Source organism: Equus przewalskii, chromosome 6 (assembly GCF_037783145.1).
Source record: "Equus przewalskii isolate Varuska chromosome 6, EquPr2, whole genome shotgun sequence".
NCBI lineage: Eukaryota > Metazoa > Chordata > Mammalia > Perissodactyla > Equidae > Equus > Equus przewalskii.
In genome coordinates, this window is record NC_091836.1 from 60,063,962 (window position 1) to 60,083,284 (window position 19,323).

At 40.5% G+C, this 19,323-nt stretch overlaps 2 protein-coding genes across 45 annotated transcripts in view; both read left to right on the top strand.

Moving 5' to 3' along the window:
* SYTL2 (synaptotagmin like 2) overlaps positions 1 to 2,627 on the top strand; it is a 107,737-nt gene extending 105,110 nt beyond the window's left edge. For all 44 annotated transcript variants that reach the window (XM_008540094.2, XM_008540078.2, XM_008540109.2 and 41 more), the window contains 2 exons: positions 464 to 669; positions 1,530 to 2,627. In XM_008540094.2, coding sequence (XP_008538316.2) covers positions 464 to 669; positions 1,530 to 1,675 — 352 coding nt within the window. In that variant the 3' untranslated portion in view covers positions 1,676 to 2,627. The remainder of the gene's footprint in view (positions 1 to 463; positions 670 to 1,529) is intronic.
* Positions 2,628 to 8,412: 5,785 nt separating this feature from the next.
* On the top strand, positions 8,413 to 9,988 carry CCDC89 (coiled-coil domain containing 89). The gene has a single exon (XM_008540039.2). It carries the CDS (start codon positions 8,736 to 8,738, stop codon positions 9,846 to 9,848), a length of 1,113 nt encoding a protein of 370 aa, XP_008538261.2. The 5' UTR covers positions 8,413 to 8,735; the 3' UTR covers positions 9,849 to 9,988.
* The last annotated feature ends 9,335 nt before the right edge of the window (positions 9,989 to 19,323 follow it).

A 19,323-nucleotide genomic window follows, 5' to 3' on the forward strand; every position in this document is an offset into this window, starting at 1 on the left:
AGAGTCAGGATTCAAAGCAAGTCTGGTCCATTTTGATGCACAGTCTTTCCAGCAGGATGCCCCACCACCAGCACTGCTGCCTCTCTATACTCTTTTTTTCCTCCATTTCCTTCCACCAATTCTCAGTAGCTGTTTTGAAATGCACTGAAAACATAAATGTCTATCTTATTAAAATGTCTTCACAGGGCCGGCCCAGTTGCATAGTAGTTAGGTTTGCCTGCTCCACTTTGGTGGCCTGGGGTTTGCAAGTTTGGATCCTGGGCGCGGACTTACACACCACTTATTGGGCGGTGCTGTGGCATGCCCCACATGCAAAAAGGAGGAAGATTGGCACAGATGTTGGTTCAGTGACAATCCTCCTCAAACAAAAAGATGAAGATTGGCAACAGATGTTAGCTCAGGGCCAATCTTCCTCACTGAAAAAAGAAAAAAAAATCCCTCACAATAATGTTTCTTTTTGTAGTACCATCCTTCCAGATACCAGTAGGAAAAGTCGCCAGAAGACGAGAGCTGTAGGGAAAACCACCAACCCTGTCTTCAACCACACCATGGTGTATGATGGGTTCAGGCCTGAAGACCTGACAGAAGCCTGTGTAGAGCTTACCGTCTGGGACCATTACAAGTTAACCAACCAGTTTTTGGGAGGCCTTCGGATTGGCTTTGGAACAGGTAACATTTGTTACATTTTTAATTCTCTATGAGCCAAGTGCTTCTGGAGACACTAGAGGTTGGTTGGTTGGTTGCTTTGCTTTTTCCTAATGAAAGCAGATACTCTATTTCCATTAAGTGTAAAGAAATGAAGGAGTGAAAGAATGTCAGGCTGTGTGCCAAGGGCTCTCGATATGAAGATTAACAGGATACAGTGTCTGCATCGCAGAGCTTAAATTATTGTAGGGGACACACAAAAGCCTTCATCACTACTGTTTCCTGAAAAAACGTTGATGGCCCTTCAGGGCTAAAAGTGTGCTTTGAATATAACTAACATTTATGGAGCACTAGTCACTGTACTGAGTGCTTCATTTGCATTATTTCGTTTAATCCTCACGGCAATTTTGTGAGTAGCTACTGTTATCCCCAGAGGAACTGATGTTCAAAGAAATTAAGTAACAGAGGTAAGAAGTGGCAGAGCGAAGATTTGAAATTGAGTCTGTTAGACACTAAAGTTGTAACCACACTTCCTTAGAGATCATCTAGTGTTATTTCCAACCCAATGCAAGAATGCTCCCTCCTACTCTCCTGTGGCCCCGACAGGTCAGCTCTTATGTGCACGTGAAGAGAAATAACTGAGAATAATAGGAGTTATCCCAGTTATGGAGTGTCCCATTATTGGACATCTCAGATGGTTAAATAGTTTTTCTTGTATTGAGTCCCAGATCTGCCCTCCTGGTGATGTTAAAACTCTTCCTAGCTGTCTTCCATTGGTGATTATAATTAGGGATGATCCTTCCCACCCGCCCCCCCCCGGCCCCCCCACCCCCACCCCCCACACTGAGCTATTCCTTTCTAAATGCAAAGCTTCCTTTTTTCAGGTAAAAGCTATGGTACTGAAGTAGATTGGATGGACTCTACTTCAGAGGAAGTTGCTCTCTGGGAAAAGATGGTAAATTCCCCCAACACTTGGATTGAAGCAACCCTGCCTCTCAGAATGCTGTTGATTGCCAAAATTTCCAAATGAACCCAAAAGTCTTCTCCTCTGAAAACTGCTGAACAGGTGGACTCTCATCTTGAAAATCTGACTGTGTGGACAGAGATCATCACCTATCTATTGCCACTAACAAATGCTACACAGCACGTTGAAGTCAACCTGCATGATGTGCTTCTTTGGTTACAAGGCCCAAGAGATTTAAATAATCACAAAATGGGTAACTTATTTGTGACTCCAACAGTAAAGAAGATAGTTGAGAAAGCTAGGAAAATTGAACTGTTGCTGCTGCTTCAAAGAAAAAGCTGCCCAAAAAATATTAAATGTGGGGTGTGGGTTAACAGGCAGAATTTTCTAGTTTGCCATCATGTGTTTCACAACACAGTCTGGAGCTACAGTTAGGAGGGTCTGCCACTTGATCATTGAAAGCCCTTGCAGGAACTGAAAACAAGTAAGTTGTGGAAAAGAGTGACAGAAAGATACTCCGACGAGGGGGAGAAAAGGCAGAATATTTGTGATGATAAAGAATTTGACCATAAGAAAACTATTTACTCTGCAATCTCTATTAAAATGTGGAATTCCATGTTAGCACCACGAGACTGAATTTACTGCATGTATTTCTGCCTTGAGAAACTGCTTCCCTTTTCCCAGCGTTAAAACAGTCTCAAGTGTACTTTGGTGCCACCCACTGGCCATAGGTGGAATTCAGTTTTGGGCTCAATTTTTCTCCGAAGATAGGTCTCAAGCCTGTATTTTGTAATAGGTATGTAAAAAAACCCCCCAAAACCTTGCATATATAAGGTTTTGTTTTTCTTGTAACTCTACTATATAAAAGCAGCATGAGAGTGGTCACAGGCATGCTTTGCAATAAAGTTTTAATTAGAATGTAAATTGTTAAATTATACTGTACTTCTATGTATGTATAATTTTCATAAAGTATTTTATAAAAATCCTTAGAATAAATTATTATATGATTTAATCGTAATGTCAAATGAATTGGACTTTTCATTTTAAATGAAATGCTTTATGTTAAAAATCCTAAAATCTAAATTCCCTAGCAAGGCTAAGGAACTTCTACTGAGTTAATATTTCTTCAGTCTTTACTGCAACTCTGGACATCATTTCCTTTAAGTGGGAAGCTTTGGCTATGTTATTAAGAGCACAATTTTTATTTTAAAAAATAGCTGAAAAGCTTTGAAGATAAGTTAACGTTTATTCTTGAAAAGTGTTCCACGGAGACATTTTGGAGTCATTTTAATATATAAAATATCATTCCCCTTAGGACCCAACTAGCTTCCCTTTCTCAAAAAGATCACTGATTTAATGTAGCTTAGGGGAAGCCTGCATGGTGGGGGAGTGTGAGATCCTGTAACAGGTGGCTAATAAATGTCATTTAAAGCAACTAGAGTGCTTGACTCCTCCCCACACAGACTAGAACTTCCTACCCACTTGCCAGTAAGAGCGATAGTACCACACCCTTCCCATTGTCTCTTGAGGTCTTTTATGGGGGTGTTTAGTCTGACTCTGTTCCCTCTTCCTGTTGTGACCTGGGGAACGGCAAGATAAGCTGAATGGAGGCACACCTCCAAGGTCAGCCTGGAACAGTGGCGGAAGTGTGAATCCTGTTCCAGCTTCCACCACTTCACATTACAAACTACTTTCTCAGCCCTGCCTTCGGTTATCTGCTCAGCCTTCTCCCAGCATCCAGCCAGCTTTGAAGCACTTATGTGATTGCTTCCAGTATCTCCCCATCTAGGACTAGAACTGCCTGCCTCCTGCCATCCCCAGATGCCTGACTTTCAAAACACCAGAGTGGACAATAGAACCACTCTCCTTGCATCTGCCCGACTTCCAACTGCCTCAGGACATCCAAGGGGATCTCCTGTTATGTTTTTTCCTGAAAAAGAAAGCGTACATCATAAATTTAATCTCACCTGGCTGCAAGAGGAAGGCTAATGGGACTTACACACATTATCAAGTGTGGGCAACCTGAATTCTTTAGTGAACTCAAATTGACAGACTTTTGCGCCAGTGAGACTTTTAGGCAAAGTCCTGCTAAACCTTCAATGTTTATTTTCTTAAACTGGAGGCATTTCCTTGAACTGCATGTTTTAGGGCTTTTTTCACTTTCTTTTTTGAGAAACCCAACTAGAAATAAGCCCAAAAAGGGGATTTATTGGAAATATACTGGATTAGTCCATAGAATTAAAGAAGTTCTGCAGGAACCCAGAGTACTTGGAGGACTCAGGCTGGAACCAGGAATTCACATACCACCTGTCATCTTCCTCAGGGAGTGAAAATAGCACCACAGGCAGCTCCAGCATCACAGCCTCTCAGCTAAAGCACTTCTCTTTGCTAGGTTCGGCTTCAGAGGTCTCTGGGAGAATCGGGCCAGGCTTGGGTCATCTCCCTAGGTGGGGACCACTCCCTGTGGCCAGGGATGGATGGGGTAAGATCTTATGATCGACCCTGCCTGGATTATGTGTCCACCCTGTGGTGAGGGAGAAGTGATTCATTATCAGAAGAATGGGGTATTATATAGACATGGGCACTGGAGAAATCAAGAGCTGCGTAGCCACACAATTTGTGTCTCCCTCAAGTGAAAATACTTCAAAATTCCATTATTTAAAAATGAAGTAATATTTCAAAGAGTCTCTGTTGACTCTTTCCGGAGAGGCCTAAATTTCCCCATCTACCCTGACTGCTGCAGCTTCTAAGTAGGTGGCGAGGATCCTGGGGCCCCCTGCCTGCTCAGCTGGCCTGGGAGTCCACCAAAGGCATGATTATTACTGTTGGCCCAGGCTAACTTCTTCCAGAGAGGCCTGGCTACATGTACCAGGGAAATTGCCTGGACTTCTTCTTTGCACATCTCTGTCATCCATATTCACTATCCAAGTAAAAAACCCCTGAACATCTGCCTTCTCCTGTACTCTCATTCCCAGTCTGCTTTGGGATTGCTCTCCCATCTCCTTTCCTGTCTCCACTCCCTCCCAGGCTTATTCACTAATCTCACTAGTTTGTTTCACAAAACAAATTCCCTCACATATCGGATCCAATCTCAGAACATTCCCTCCACTTCTTATCTGACTGTTCCAAAAAACTTGTTCTTCAGCCTTACAAAAAGATGAGTCTCACTGTCCTACACTCAGTACCTCAGTCAGGATGTGGGAGCAGACTTCAGACCATTGCTCCCCTATCTTTATTCTTTGAGAATAGGGATGTGTCTGATTTACCCATGATCACATTAGCACTTATCACACTGAATTGCTGTTTTCCTATTATTTGTCTGTCTACATCATCAGACTGTAATCATCTTAAGAGCTAGGACTGCAACCTTGGACATAAGAGTTTCTTGGTATGTGAATTGAGTGAATGAATAAGCAAATGAATGAATGAAGAGTGAAAGACCATGGGCTTTCATATCAAAAAGCTCTGGACTTGAATTCTGGCTTTATCACTTTCTCTCTAGCTGACCTGGGGCAACTTGCTTAATCTCTCTGTGTCTTAGTTTCTTTGTTCCCAATAAAGTATAAAATGTAGATAATAATGCTTACCTTTCAAGAATATAGTTAGAATTAAATGAGAGAAGATGTACAAATGCCTATTACTGTGTAGGGTATATAGAAGAACTCTGTAAATAGTAGTTCAAAAAAGACAGGAAAAGACTTATTAACAAAGGCCAAGTGGAGGGGATTCACTGGTTACCACTAGGGAGAGCACTGGCCAAGTTTTTTATGCCTTAGACCTCTGGGAAGGGAAATTATTGGATACTTTCAAGATCAATGGTTGCTGGAAAAAAATAGTAGAACAAAGAAAACAACCATGGCAGAGAGGAGCCAAAAGTCATCATTACTAAACTGTAAGTTCTTTGAGAGGAGTGATGGTATCTAATGTATTGATGTATACTAGCTTCTAGCACTGCACTCTACATCGCAAATGTTTGCTGAATAAATTAATGAATACATGTTGATCAGGATCTTGTGAGATTCTTAGCTTTGACAAGTAACCTATGGATTTAATGTTATTTAAAATAATTTTAACATAGAAGAAATATAAAATATTTTTAACATGGAAAAGCTATTTAATCAACAAATATCACTTATCATCCACTATGTACAAGGGACTTAGGTAGAAAGAGGAGGGAAAGCATCCATCAGCTCATCCTCAAGAAACAACTGCTATTCATGTTTTGAGCATTTTCTTTTCTTCTTTCTCTTTTCTTAGGAAATATATTCTGTGAATTCACTTTACCACATCAGACAACCATATATGGTAATCAGCAAATAAAATTTTCAATATATGTATGAAATGCATATATTTAAATGAAGAGGACTATTCTAACTTTCTAGTCACTTGCCTCCACTTTACAAGTTTCATTTCAGTATACGAAGCTTGAAATTTAAGGAAAAGAGAAGAAGAGAAATGAAGGAAAAATTACGAATAACTTTAATTCATATTTTTTAAGTCTTTGGAACCCACTTTTGTAAGACCTCAATATCATATACTTTAAGTAGTTATTAAAATTTTAGTTCAGGAAATTTCCCTAGTCCTCAGTCTGGCTTTCAGTGTATAGATGAGATTCAGAATTTGAGATGTGAGACCCTGATCTTTGAGACCAGAGAGAAAATCTGAAATGCTTTCTTCAAATCTATTTTGCTCCCAGTGAAATCTGAAGCATTTAAAAATCCATCCAACATCTATAATGACTCCCAAGCTTTTTCTTTATCATCCTGACTTGAAAGATTAAGTCTGATCATCAGAAATAATGATGACAGGAATATTCAACTCTTGGCTCTATGCTGAAGTTTTCACAGCATTAAAAACATTCTGAATTTTAAGTTTTTTGTCTTTCTTTTTCAGTTATCTTTTTTTTTAAAGATATTATTTTTTTCTCCCCAAAGCCCCCTGGTACATAGTTGTATATTCTTCATTGTGAGTCCTTCTAGTTGTGGCATGTGGGACGCTGCCTCAGCGTGGTTTGATGAGCAGTGCCATGTCCACACCCAGGATTTGAACCAACGAAACACTGGGCCACCTGCAGCAGAGTGCGCGAACCTAACCACTAGGCCACGGGGCCAGCCCCCAATTATCTTTCTAACATGAGCATTTCCATGCGATTAAGTTACCTATAAACATGATAATATTTAATGGCTGCATAATATTCTGTTATATGAAAATATCGTAATTTTTCTTAACATTTTCTCTTTTTTGGACATTTAGAGTTCCAACTTTTAGTTGTTATAAGCCACACTGTAATGAAAAGTTTTGAGCAAAACTTTTTCTTTCAGATTATTTCCTGAGCCAAGATCTCCCCAGAAGGGCAATCATTAGTTCAACAGGCATAAAAATGTTTCAAGTTCTCAATACGTGCTGTCAACTGACTTTCACCAACAGTATAAGACAGTACCTATTTCACTATACCCTTTCCGGTCCTGAGTAGTCTTAAAATAAGGGGGAAAAACTTGACTAATTTGATAGATGAAATTATGTTTAATTTTAACTTGTATTTATTGGCTCACTAATGAGGTTCAGTTCTTGGCCATTTCTGTCCCCTCATTTGTGAATTTAATTGTTCATTTCTCTTTGAAGATGTTAATGCTTTATTGATTTGAACAGGCTCTCTATAAAAATATAAGTCTATTGTCTGTCATATTTATGGTGGATATTTTTCTCAATTTGTTTTTTGCCTCCAAGATCCATTCAACACACATTTATCTGAGTTTCTCCAATGTGCCAGACACCGGTCTAGTCATTAAGGATGAAACAGACACAGTCCCTGCCCTTAATGATGCCAGGGTTTAGCAGGAGGAAGCAGGCAGGTAAACAGTGAGTGCAATGAGGCTTTAACATGCTCTATGAACAGGCTATAGTGAGTGGATGCGCTAAAACAGGTGAGTGGTCAATTCTAATGCAGAGGCCAGGAAAGGCCTCACAGAGAGGATGATTCTTTAAGTATAAAACACTGAGTAAATTACTAGAGCGACAAGTGACAAGATGGGAAAAGGCATTCCAAGCAGAGGGAACACCTATATACAGGGCAAGAGAGCTGGTGGGTTAGGGGAACTTCAGTAGTTGGGTTGGGCTAGGGAGTAAAATGTCAGGCAGGTCCAGAGGAAGGAGAGGCTGGAGAGACCTCAGAGGTCACAAAATTTTTAAAATTATAGATAACTTTAGCTGTTCAACAAAGTCAAATTAAGCTTTTCCTTGCTCATCTCTTAGATAATGTTTAAGCTAAGTCAGTCCTTTCTGGCCCAGAGCCTTTATGCTTACCTTTATTTTCTACTAGTCTCCATTTTTAATACTTTGATTTTATTTCACTCTTATTTAACTAATCCATCTGGAACTGACTTTGGTATATATTGGTAAGCCTCATTTGGATCTTTTTGTCTCTTTTAATGTTTATCTTATCTACATTCATTAATCTTCTTTCTGTAACCTTATTTTGCTAATGGGTAAAAACAGGGAGTGCTAAATATGTAATAAAAGGTATTCCCAGATGGGGACAATGCTAAGGGAAACAAAAGAAATTTCGTTGTGTTTGCTCTTTTCCTGAGCTGTGCCAAATATTACAGGTGCAAACTCACAGCCATTTAGGATCCTGACTCTCAGAATACAACTGTTACTTTGTATTTATAGACTGCAGATTTTTAAGTTGCCAACTGTGTTTCCAAAGACAGCAATTTATTCTCATGACAACTGAAGTGGGGAGGAAGAGGAATGTGTCATCATCAGCTTAATTTGTTTACTCCTACCAGAAATTAGGCAGAGTCAGACTTCTTCCCCTGATAGAGGCTGGAAATCTAGTGGGGCTGGCGTCTCTTCTCTGTACCGTATAGGCCAGACACTGGGCTGTGAGCTGAGATCTGTGATTGGTTAGAAACCCAAGCATAACCTGACCAGATTGGTTCTGAACTCCCCCAGGTCCCCCGGTTGTTACTTCACAGCATTCTGAAGCCCTATCCACCAATCACAGGGCTCCTTACTGGAAAAAAAACAACTGCTGGAGAGTGCCAGGAGTCCCTAGCAACTCTGTGGCTTTCGAAATCTCAGGGGGAAAGGCTGTTTAGTCAGCTGATAGTGGAGGAGAACGCCTATGCCCCAGGAAGAGAAGGCCCTCCAGATGGACACCCCACCCTCTGAAGAACCCTTAGATAAGCAAAACGAAAAACTGGAAAACCAGGAAGAGGAGATGGAGTTTAAGGAACTGGACGGTCTGAGGGAAGCCTTGGCAAACCTCCGGGGACTGTCTGAGGAGGAGAAGAGTGAGAAGGCGTTGCTTTGCTCCCGCATCCAGGAGCAGTCCCAGCTCATCTGCATCCTGAAGCGGAGGTCAGACAAGGCCTTGGAACGCTGCCAGATCCTGGAGATGCTCAACACAGAGCTGGAGGAGAAGAGGATGCTGGAGGCCCAGAAGCTGAAGGCCAAGAAGGAGCATGCCCAGAAGCTGGAGGAACGCTTTATGACCCTGGCAGCTAACCACGAGTTGATGATCCGCTTCAAGGACGAACACAAGAGTCAGAACGTCAAGCTGAGAGAGGAGAACGAGAAGCTGAGGCTGGAGAATGACAACCTCTTCAGCCAGGCTCTGAAGGACCAGGAGGCCAAAGTATTGCAGCTCACTGCCCGGAGCGAGGTCCTCGCCAAGGAGCTGGAGACTCTGAAACAGAGGTGTGCTCAGGATGCCTGCCAGGCACAGGCCCGAGAGAAGGAGCTGCTGGAGCTGCAGAACCAGCAAGCCCAGGCCCACACCAAGGAGACAGAGCAGCTGCGCAGCCAGCTGCAGAGCCTCAAGCAGCAGCACCAGCAGGCCATGGAGCAGATGGCAAAGGCTGAGCTGGAGCACAGCAGCCTGAACCAGGAGCTGCAGGCCAAGCTGCAGACCGTCACTCGTGAGAAAGAGGAGCTGCTGCAGCTGTCAATGGAGAGGGGCAAGGTGCTTCAGAACAAGCAAGCAGAGATCCGCCAGCTTGAGGAGAAGTTGGAGATGGCAGATGCGGCCAGGAGGCATGCGCTAGAGCGGTTTGAGCAAGAGGCAGTGGCTGTGGACAGTAATTTGAGAGTCCGGGAGCTTCAGCGCAGGGTAGATGGGATCCAGAAGGCCTACGATGAACTCAGGCTGCAGTCTGAAGCCTTCAAAAAGCACAGCCTGGATCTTTTAAGCAAGGAGAGAGAACTCAATGCCAAACTCCGCCATCTCTTTCCGTAAGGAAGCTTCTGCTTCCTCTGGCCTCCAATTTAGAATTCAAATATTTGTGCCTTAGTATTATGGCAAGAGTAAAGATGGTATTCCATTTATTATACTTTTAAGCACAACAGGCAACTCAAAGAAAAGCTACTTTACTATGATGTTGTTGTTTTTACTATTGTAAGGCTAACACTCACTTGCGGTCCTACCACCTAGAATACACAAGATTTACCAAATTTCTTTCTTGGGGCTTTGAAATCTTCCTAAATTTGCTATCAGTATCTCTACCTCCCCTGTAATTTATTCATTATCAACCTCAGATATCGTCTTATATCCTAAGATTTTAAATTAGCAGCTCCTATGGATTTAAGTGAATCTTAAATGTGCAATGAGATATGCTATTGTGAAAAAAATTAGCATAATTAGCCCTTGTAGATAGGTAGGCTTGTAGTCTCCTGTAGTTGAGATTTTAAACACTAACAGTTGACAGCATAATAATAGCATGGATTCCTTGCAGAAAAAAGTGTCTGATTTTGCAACCAGCCAAATAGTTGCTTGCTTCACCTGCTTTACAGCAGTATCCTTTTTATCTTATTTTATTTGCACTAGCTTGGAGAACAAAGATTGAGACTATTAAGTTCTTTACCAAAGTAGGCAAACTTATTATAGTCATTCTATATAAGCAACAAGATTCAAATAAGTGAAATCAACCAGTTCTTATTTCGCCTGAAAGCTTAGATCACATTCCATTTCCTTGGTTTTTCTCCTTGATAAAACAGGATTTAGAGGTGCAAGAATGCAAATACCAGTACTTTCATTTAATTTTGCACAATATGCTAATAGACAAAAGCCCCCAATTTGGGGTAACAAGTTATAGCAGACTGGGTATGATACATGTAGCAACACATAGTGATTGTTTTGTCTCTATTAGTATATTTTTCCTTACAATTAACTTTTTCCTTGTTTAAAAAAACATTTAAATGGAATGTATATAGGTATACCTATAGCATTTTTGTAGGAATACCTAAATATGTAGTTATAAAAACAGATCATAGTTGTTACATATATATTTATATAAAGTTCTTAAAGAGGTAGTTATAAAAAAGTTTATGCTTACTTCTATGTATGTAGTTGATATATAAACTTATTATGAATACCTCTCAAAATAGATTGCAATGTAGTATTTTTCTCACCCGTTTGGTGCCAAGAGTGCCAAGAGTTACCTAATGTTTTCGTTTTATTGAAAAATGCTACTTGGTACCTTTTTAGTAAACAGTTTGCAAGTATCATTTACCTTACCTCAGGCAATTTTTAAAACCTATTTTCTCACAGTTCTATTAAGACTGTGGTATTAAACACGAATTCCAAGGAACCACATTGCTGGCTTGAAAGGACTATTTACTTCCTCTTACATGTTACCAAGAACCAGAATGTAAGAGGTAGTTTAATTATAGTCATCCTTTATTGGGCTCACACTATTTATCATTGTGCTGAAGCACCTCGGATGTATTGTTTTATTTAATCCTTAGGGCCATTCAAGAAGGTAATTATGTTCATTTCTATTTCAAAGAAGAGGAAACTGGGATTCAGCAACTTGCTCAAGGCCACATGTCACTGAAAGAGCTGGGATTTTGATGACAACACCACACTGAAAGATTTATTGACTGTCTACTGAGTGCCAGGCTCTGGGGTAGGCACTGAGAATAAGCATGCAGAAGCATGTTTTCTGCCCTGGAACAGCTCCTACACAGTCTAGTCTAGGAGCGTAAAAGCAATTACATACAGTATGATGTTTTTTCACAGTTATGTGATCACAGTTCGTAAAAACGCACCCAGCAGCTAACTCTGCCTGGGGATAAGGGTTGGGATGGTAGAGAGGATTGCCAGGGATGACTAATACAAGAGTTGATATATAAACTGGTTCTTAAATGACTAGTAGAATTTCCCAGAAAGGTTTGAGACAGCGTCATGTAGAAAGTCATGAAGGTTTTTAAAAATCCCAGAATATCTGGGGAAATCATAAGCAATTGGGAGGAGGTGCAGAGAAGTAGGTCCCCAGATAAAACTCCTGCATAAGGGGCCGGCCTGGTGGCGCAGTGGTTAAGTGGGCATGTTCTGCTTCCGCGGCCTGGGGTTCTCCGGTTCGGATCCTGGGTGCAGACATGGCACCGCTTGGCAAGCCATGCTGTGGTAGGCGTCCCACATAGAAAGTAGAGGAAGATGGGCATGGATGTTAGCTCAGGGCCAGTCTTCCTCAGCAAAAAGAGGAGGATTGGTAACAGATGTTAGCTCAGGGCTAATCTTCCTCAAAACAAAAAAAACTCCTGCATAAGTTTTGCACCCAGCCGGTGAGGAGGAGGCGGCTCCTGGGCAGAGGCCGGCCAAGGCGGTCCTGGAAGACAGCTGAGGGCCACTCGGTCAGGGAATCCTCGGGTCCCGGTACTGGAGAGTGGTCTAGTAGAGGGCTTGGCTCTGGGAACTCCTCGTTAGGTGGGGAAGGGTGCGTCTGGAATAGCGCAGGAGTGGGTAAGGTAGGGGGATGGGGGCCATGTCCCCTAAAACATAGCTGCAGAGGAAGAGTTTCAGTTGCTGGGAGTCTAAGGATGGTACTATTCAAAGTCATGCTGGGGAGTTTGTGTTAGGTTGAATCATATAAAATTGCTACTTAGTAGATCACAAATGATTAGATATGGGCCATTTCATAATATTCATTCTAATACCCTTTTGAAAGATATTATAAGGAAAATGGGTAATGAGAACAGATGGTCAAAGATGGATGGATGCCTAGAGAACAACTGAGGAAAAGGGCCCACAACACAGACTACGAAAGTAAGAGGAATGTGAACCTATCATGTGGCAAGTGCTTTTCATGTCACCCTCAGAGCAGCTCTTCGAGGGAGGTTTAGTTAACACTATTTTACAGATGAAGAAAATGAGACTCAGAGAAGGTGACTTGCCCAAAGCCATGGAGCTTCGAGTGGCAGGAGTGAGATTTGAACCCAAGCCCCTCCGGCAGGGCTGGCTTCTTGGGTCTGCCACCTGCACAGGGACCCTGGACTTGTTTAATGCTCTACTGTTGCTGCCTTGAGATTCTTAATAATTGTATGACAAGGGCTCCACATGTTCATTTTGTGCTGGGCTCTGCAAATTATGTAGCTGGACCTGCTTTTAGCTCTAAAGCCCATGCTGTCTCGCATGATACAAACTACCTTCTCACCAGTCACAAAAAGGTACTGTTTTTTTCCTCTGTGCTTCACAGTACTTTGTATTGCACTCTCTCAGTGCTTATCTTCTATTTAATCTGTGACCCAGAGCCAGGTTAGGGGATGAGCAACTAGTTTAGTTACTATGGTATGCTGATCTAGAAAGTGACGCTTCTCACTGGAACAAATTGAGAAAATGTAAATTGGCCACCTCCAAACTACTCCCCTTGGGGGGAAATTTAAAAAGCAAACCACAAAACTCCTTTCTAAAGCAGACTTATATCCCTAGTGAATTTTTCTGCAACATCCACAAGCAGTAACCCTAAAATGAAAGCAGAACAGAGATTCTAAAACCAAATAACTTGTGAGCAGTGCTGGGTAGCTGTTAAGTGTCATCTTTTGTGTTACCTATATTGTAAGCCCTTCAGTGTGCCTCTAAAGAACTTGTCTGGTTCAGAAATATCATGAAAGAGCTAGGAAAGGAAGGAGAGCTACAGGAAAAGTGAACTGACTGGCTAATGTTTTCACAACACTGACTTTGCTTCAATTCATGAAAATTAGTCAAGTTAATTTGTTTCTAGTAGACAAAGTATTAGTAGAAAATCTATTTCTCCCCAACTCCACCATATTAAAGTAAAACAATTATTTAAAGAACATTGATTGAAGGAGTACCCGCCCAGGTGCTTGCTGCTCTAGCCAGCCCTCTTTCACCCAGATACCTGTGGGGTGGCTCTGGCTCCGTCAGGGCAGGAATGACTCTCTGCTCCCCACTATGGCAAGACCAAGAGAGCTGGGCAGACATTTGAGATACTGTCTCTTGGCACATGAATAAAGGAAAGAGGAGGATCACAACCCTAACTGCTCTCCCAAAAGCTGACCCTGCCCCTCCAGATGACTTGTCTTCCCCTGTCATTGGCCAAAATTGGGCCATATGCAAATACCTCAACCAAGCGTCTTCATGGGGAGCGTTGCTACCATGACTGACTTAGATCACTCAGGATCTGCCCCTGGATGGAACTGAGGCCAGTCTATGCCATATAGCAGAAAGGGCTACCTGACAAAGGCAGGGCTCTATCAGCAAGAATGAAGGGAAGTGGATGTTAGATGAGCCCCCAGCAGTGTCTGCTGTACCGCATACTTAGATTGCAAGCTTTTATCAGGCAAAGAATCTTTTTTTTTTTTATCTTGACCTCTTTAAAACCTTGTTGGAATTTTGGAAGGTGGCCAAGAATGGGCTTTTCTAATCTTTTGTCCATCTCCCCAAGGACAAACGATATTATTTTCCAAACACTAAAAACATCTTATTAAATCTAAGGGCCTAGGGCTGTACAGATGAGTCTCCCTACTTGATGTTATTCTTCCAAAACCTTCTGTTTATCCCACTTGGAAAAAACTAATCTAAGAAAAAATTTTCTCTTGGACAGATCTCCCTAGTCACTCACCACACATTCAATTGACTACAGCATCCCCTTCTCCAGTCCCTCACTCCCCAGTTCCACAAAGAGACTGTCTTAGCTATTTGCCAGACTGTCTCTATTTAATGCTTTAATCCACTCTTTTCTGTATGAGTCTAAAATTATCTTCCCTTTCATCTTTAAGATTATTTACTACAGCATTGTTTGTGATAGCAAAAGATTGGAAATGGTCTACATACCATCAATAAGGAACTGGTTAAAAAACTGTAGGCCCTTCATACTTTGGAATACATTGCAAATGTAAAAAAAAATAAAAAGAAAGAAAGACAAAGGAAGCTCTTTATGTACCGATATAGAAATATCTCCAGGACATATATAGGAAAAAAAACCCAGGATGCATAATAATATCTGTAGTATACTATCTTTTGTGTAAAGGGAAGAGGAAGAGAAGGGAATAAGAATGCATACATATTTACTTCCATCTGCATAAATATTAGGAAAAATAAATACTAATAAAAGTGGTTGTTAGTAGTGTAAGGGGTGTGAGGACTGGGGTGGTTAGGGATAAGAAGGGGAAGGAAACTTCTCAATAGATACCATTTTATATCATTTGACTTTTGAACTGTGTGATTATATTACCTATTCAAAAAGAGAATAAAATTAAAAATAAAAATAAAAGAATCTTCCACATAACTGCTTAACTTCTGAGCAAGCTCTATTTCTGTGTAGATGACTCAAAAAGCCTACAGATTTTTCTTTTTCCAAGAAATGAGTAGACAAGATAAATTTTATATAAAGCCAAATATGGCCTGACAGATCTGGGTCAAGCCATTCAGCTGGAAGCTGCTGCTTTCACAAATGTGCAACAACATACGGATAATAACAATATCTTTTTCTGCCCTAAGGAGTGCCTTTTAGTGATTGCTATTTCTCTCCTAAATTCAAAGATTTGAATATATTAACTTTTCTCATGGATTTTCGCATGTCTGTGTGAGACCTAATTTTACATGTTAGAAAGCTTATTTTCTCATATATTCAAGTTTCTAGGCTTTGGATGTTGGTTTTTGGTTTTGCCCTAACAGACTAACAAAAGATGGTAGAGATAGGGCAGACCAAGACACTCTTTCAACTTTAATTAAATTAAAATAAAATTAATTTCTTAAAAATTAAAATCTTTCCATTTTAATTAATAACTCATTCATTTAACATATTTCATTAATTTAACAAATATTTATCGAGAGCCTATTATTGTCAGGCACTGTGCTAAGTGCTGGGACACAACATGAGTAAGACAGAGACCTTAGCCTCACTGAATTTGCATCCTAGTGGGTGAGAAAAGTGCCGAAGGATAGGATGACATGGAAGTGCATAGCACGGTTTCCCAGCATAATGTAGGAGCGGTTAGGGAAAGCTCTTCCTAGAAGTGGGATTTTAACTAATGTATTAGAATTGTCCAAGAGAAGAGATGAGGAAAATATGAGAGGACCGTAGTCAAAAGCCTTCACAGCATCTCCTGTTCCTGGTAAGAAAACTGTCTTTCCCAAAAGCCACACTATCCAGGACTGCAGAATAAGCAGTCACAGTAGATTCTAAAAAGAGACTCTGGCCAGATTAATCCCATTATGCTCACATCCGTATTTACCTCAGTCCCTCTCAGAAGTCTGAGCCTTCATAATCTGGCTCAATCCTCCCCCACCCCTGATTCAAAGCCTTTCACTAGGCCCTTTGGAAACCCAGATCTGTGATCAACAAAATAGCCAAGGCATTAGCTCAGTGAGTGAAGGGGTGCACTGGCATCAGACTGCCTGGATTCAAATCCTGTCACTTACTAGGTGACCTTAAATAAGGCCTTGCTGGGTGAAGAGGAAATCAGAGAGCTAAAACTTCAAGTGAGTGAGAGAGATAACCAGGACATGGCATGAATTTCACATTGGTACAACCATACAGAGAAAACAATTGTCAAAATGACTCTAGAAAACAGCATTTTTAATGAATAGCCTTAAGGGGATATATTTCAAGGAGAAATAGAACCACAAAGAAATCTTAGTAAAAAAAAAAAACCTTAATAAATTTTATTTATTAGTTTTATGGTTAGTTGTAATATTGGCATTATTTTAAAACTGCTGGGGCTGGCCCGGTGGCAGAGTGGTTAAGTTCGTGTGCTCCGCTTTGGCGGCCTTAGGGTTTTGCTGGTTTGGATCCTGGGCATGGACATGGCATCGCTCATCAAGCCATGCTGAGGTGGTATCCCGCATGCCACAACTTGAAGGACCCACAAGTGAAAATACACAGCTACGTACCAGGGGGCTTTGGGGAGAAAAAGGAAAAATAAAATCTTTTAAAAAAACCCTATTATATTACATTTGAAAACTATATCATATATATATATATATAAGAGACAGAGAAAGAGAGAGAGGCTAATGCAAAAAATGATTATGTTAATGTGACCATGGACAAAATTTTCAGTGTTTAAGATATTAAAAAGTAAAGTAAAAATCATTTGATGTGAAGTTTGAATTGAAAATAGTGTAAATCCATGACAGTTTTTCTTTAAAGAAATCCATATTTCCTAGCTCACAAGTAATGACAATTTGGTAACAGTGAGCATCACGAAGGCCTAGTTTATGGCCTCTAAAAACTATTTTTCAGTAAAATAAATAAGGGCTCCTTGGAGGAATGGCTGATTCCAGACCTGGTGTAGAAAATGTACAAGATTAACCTGATATAGCTAGTTGTGTCAGAAAGCAAATAAACTACCAAAGACTAATGGGATTTTATCAAAAAGACAAGAGAGCCAGATTGGAGGGGCTTCCAGTGACCAAAGATGAGTAACTTGAGTATCAAAAATAACTGCAATTGAGTGAAACACACTGAATGTTTTAAAATATATGAGTTCATTATGATACACCGAAAAAGAGAAAGCCAAACAATAACGAAAACAAAAACAACACAAAACTCCTTGGTCACTGATTTCTTAGTCTGAAAAGTCTATTAAAAGGAATTGATTGAGGATTTATCCTACTTTTCCTGCTCCCTAAACTTTAGGGTAACAAAATGGCCCATATATGATGAGATAAACTTGTTTTCCACAGAAGAATTTTAGATAATAAAAGTAAAGGAATAAGGATTTTAAAAATGGTCATTTTGTAACTCCTAGTGAAATAGTGTATTCAGGCATGGATCATCATTAGATGAAACCATTAGGAGAAAGGATAATGGAGAATTTTACAATGGAGGAATGAGACTGTCACCGTTTGAAAACATCGATCAATCCTAGCATTACTAAAAACAGGAAAGCTAGACATTACGTGCCTCCTGCTGTGATGCAACATGAAGAACAGCACCTCCTTGGAAGTATTCTGGCCAAAAACTGAAGTTTAAGCTAGCTAAATCCTAAGAACTTACTTCCCACTTATGGGAAATATAGGGCTAATGGGAAAAGTAATATGGCACCACAAGGAAGCAAACAGACAAATCTAGAATATGGGACATTCAACGTGACAACTGACCTGGATTCTTCAGAAAATCAAATGCCTTAGGGAAAAAGGGGCAGAGAGATGCTAAGCTAGATTAAAAGAGATTTAAGAGACATCACAACCAAATGGAATGGATAGAACTTTTTGGTTCCTGATTCAGTCAAGCCATCCGTAGATAGAAATCTTTGAGACAACTGAATATTGACTGGGTTTAAATGATACCAAGAAATTCATGATGATGTTACTAGTTGCAATCATGACATTGTGGTTATAGGAAAAAATGACCTTGCAGTTAAAAATGTATACTGATATCTGTAGGATAAAGTGACACGATGGCTAAGATTTTTACTTTAAAATATTTCAGCAAGGAAAGGTAGGAGGATGAAGCAAATGTGGCAAAATCTTGATAATTCTTAAATCTGGATGAGGACTATAGAGGGATTCAGTATACTCTTTTCTCTACTTCTGCGTATGATTGCAAATTTTCAATATTTAAAAATTTAAAAGGGCTGAGGTTTCTGAAGGAGGGAGGAAGAGAAATGATTTGGAATTGGCAATGGGAAGTAAGAGCAGCTCAGCCAAGATCTGGCTCTGGGTTGCCTGGGGTGAGAGATGAGACAACTTCCACTTGAGGAGTTCTTCCTATTAGAACATGAAAAGCTCTGCTCCCACCCTTCCAGATCTCTAACATCCAAACTTCTTCTACATCTGCTGTCCCTTCTTCCACCAAAGCAGCAATTCTCAACTTCAGAAGCAGAAACTGTGAGGCTTGATATTTGGAAGGCATATCAGTAATTTGTTATTATTTTAGTTGATTACAAATGATGGTCATTTTAAAATAAATCACATTCCAGATTAGTCCACACTAGTACAACTCTCCTTCATTTGCATTCAGAAATACTTTCTTGAAAGGAGGATAAAGGAACAGAAATACACTACTGGGAATTGCACATAATCCATGCCAATATATAGTGCTTGTAAACATAATCCTACAGTACCCTAGATACTGTCAATCCCTTGAGTCTTCAGTTTTCATCCAGTCTTAAGATCCCCTCATGATCTTACCTCTTACCCTTTACAGATTATAGTTCATGAATGAACAGGGAAACTACATCAAAATGAGCACTCTGGTCTCTGTAGCACTCTTATCATTCTGCTGTATCCACTCAGCAAAACTCCAGCCCTGATTCAGCTGCATTCCCTACCATCTCTGCTCAAATTCTCTGCTGTAGAAAATCCAATAGATGTATGTAGTGGTGCGAGGTACCATAAAGTCACGGTCTTTGTGGAGGATTCGATAGATTAGTAGTGATCATCTGTTTCAATCCCTCTTTTAATGTGCTTTCTTGTATTGCAGAAATGGAAGAACCTAAAGCAATAGAAACACAAAAGCAAACTATAT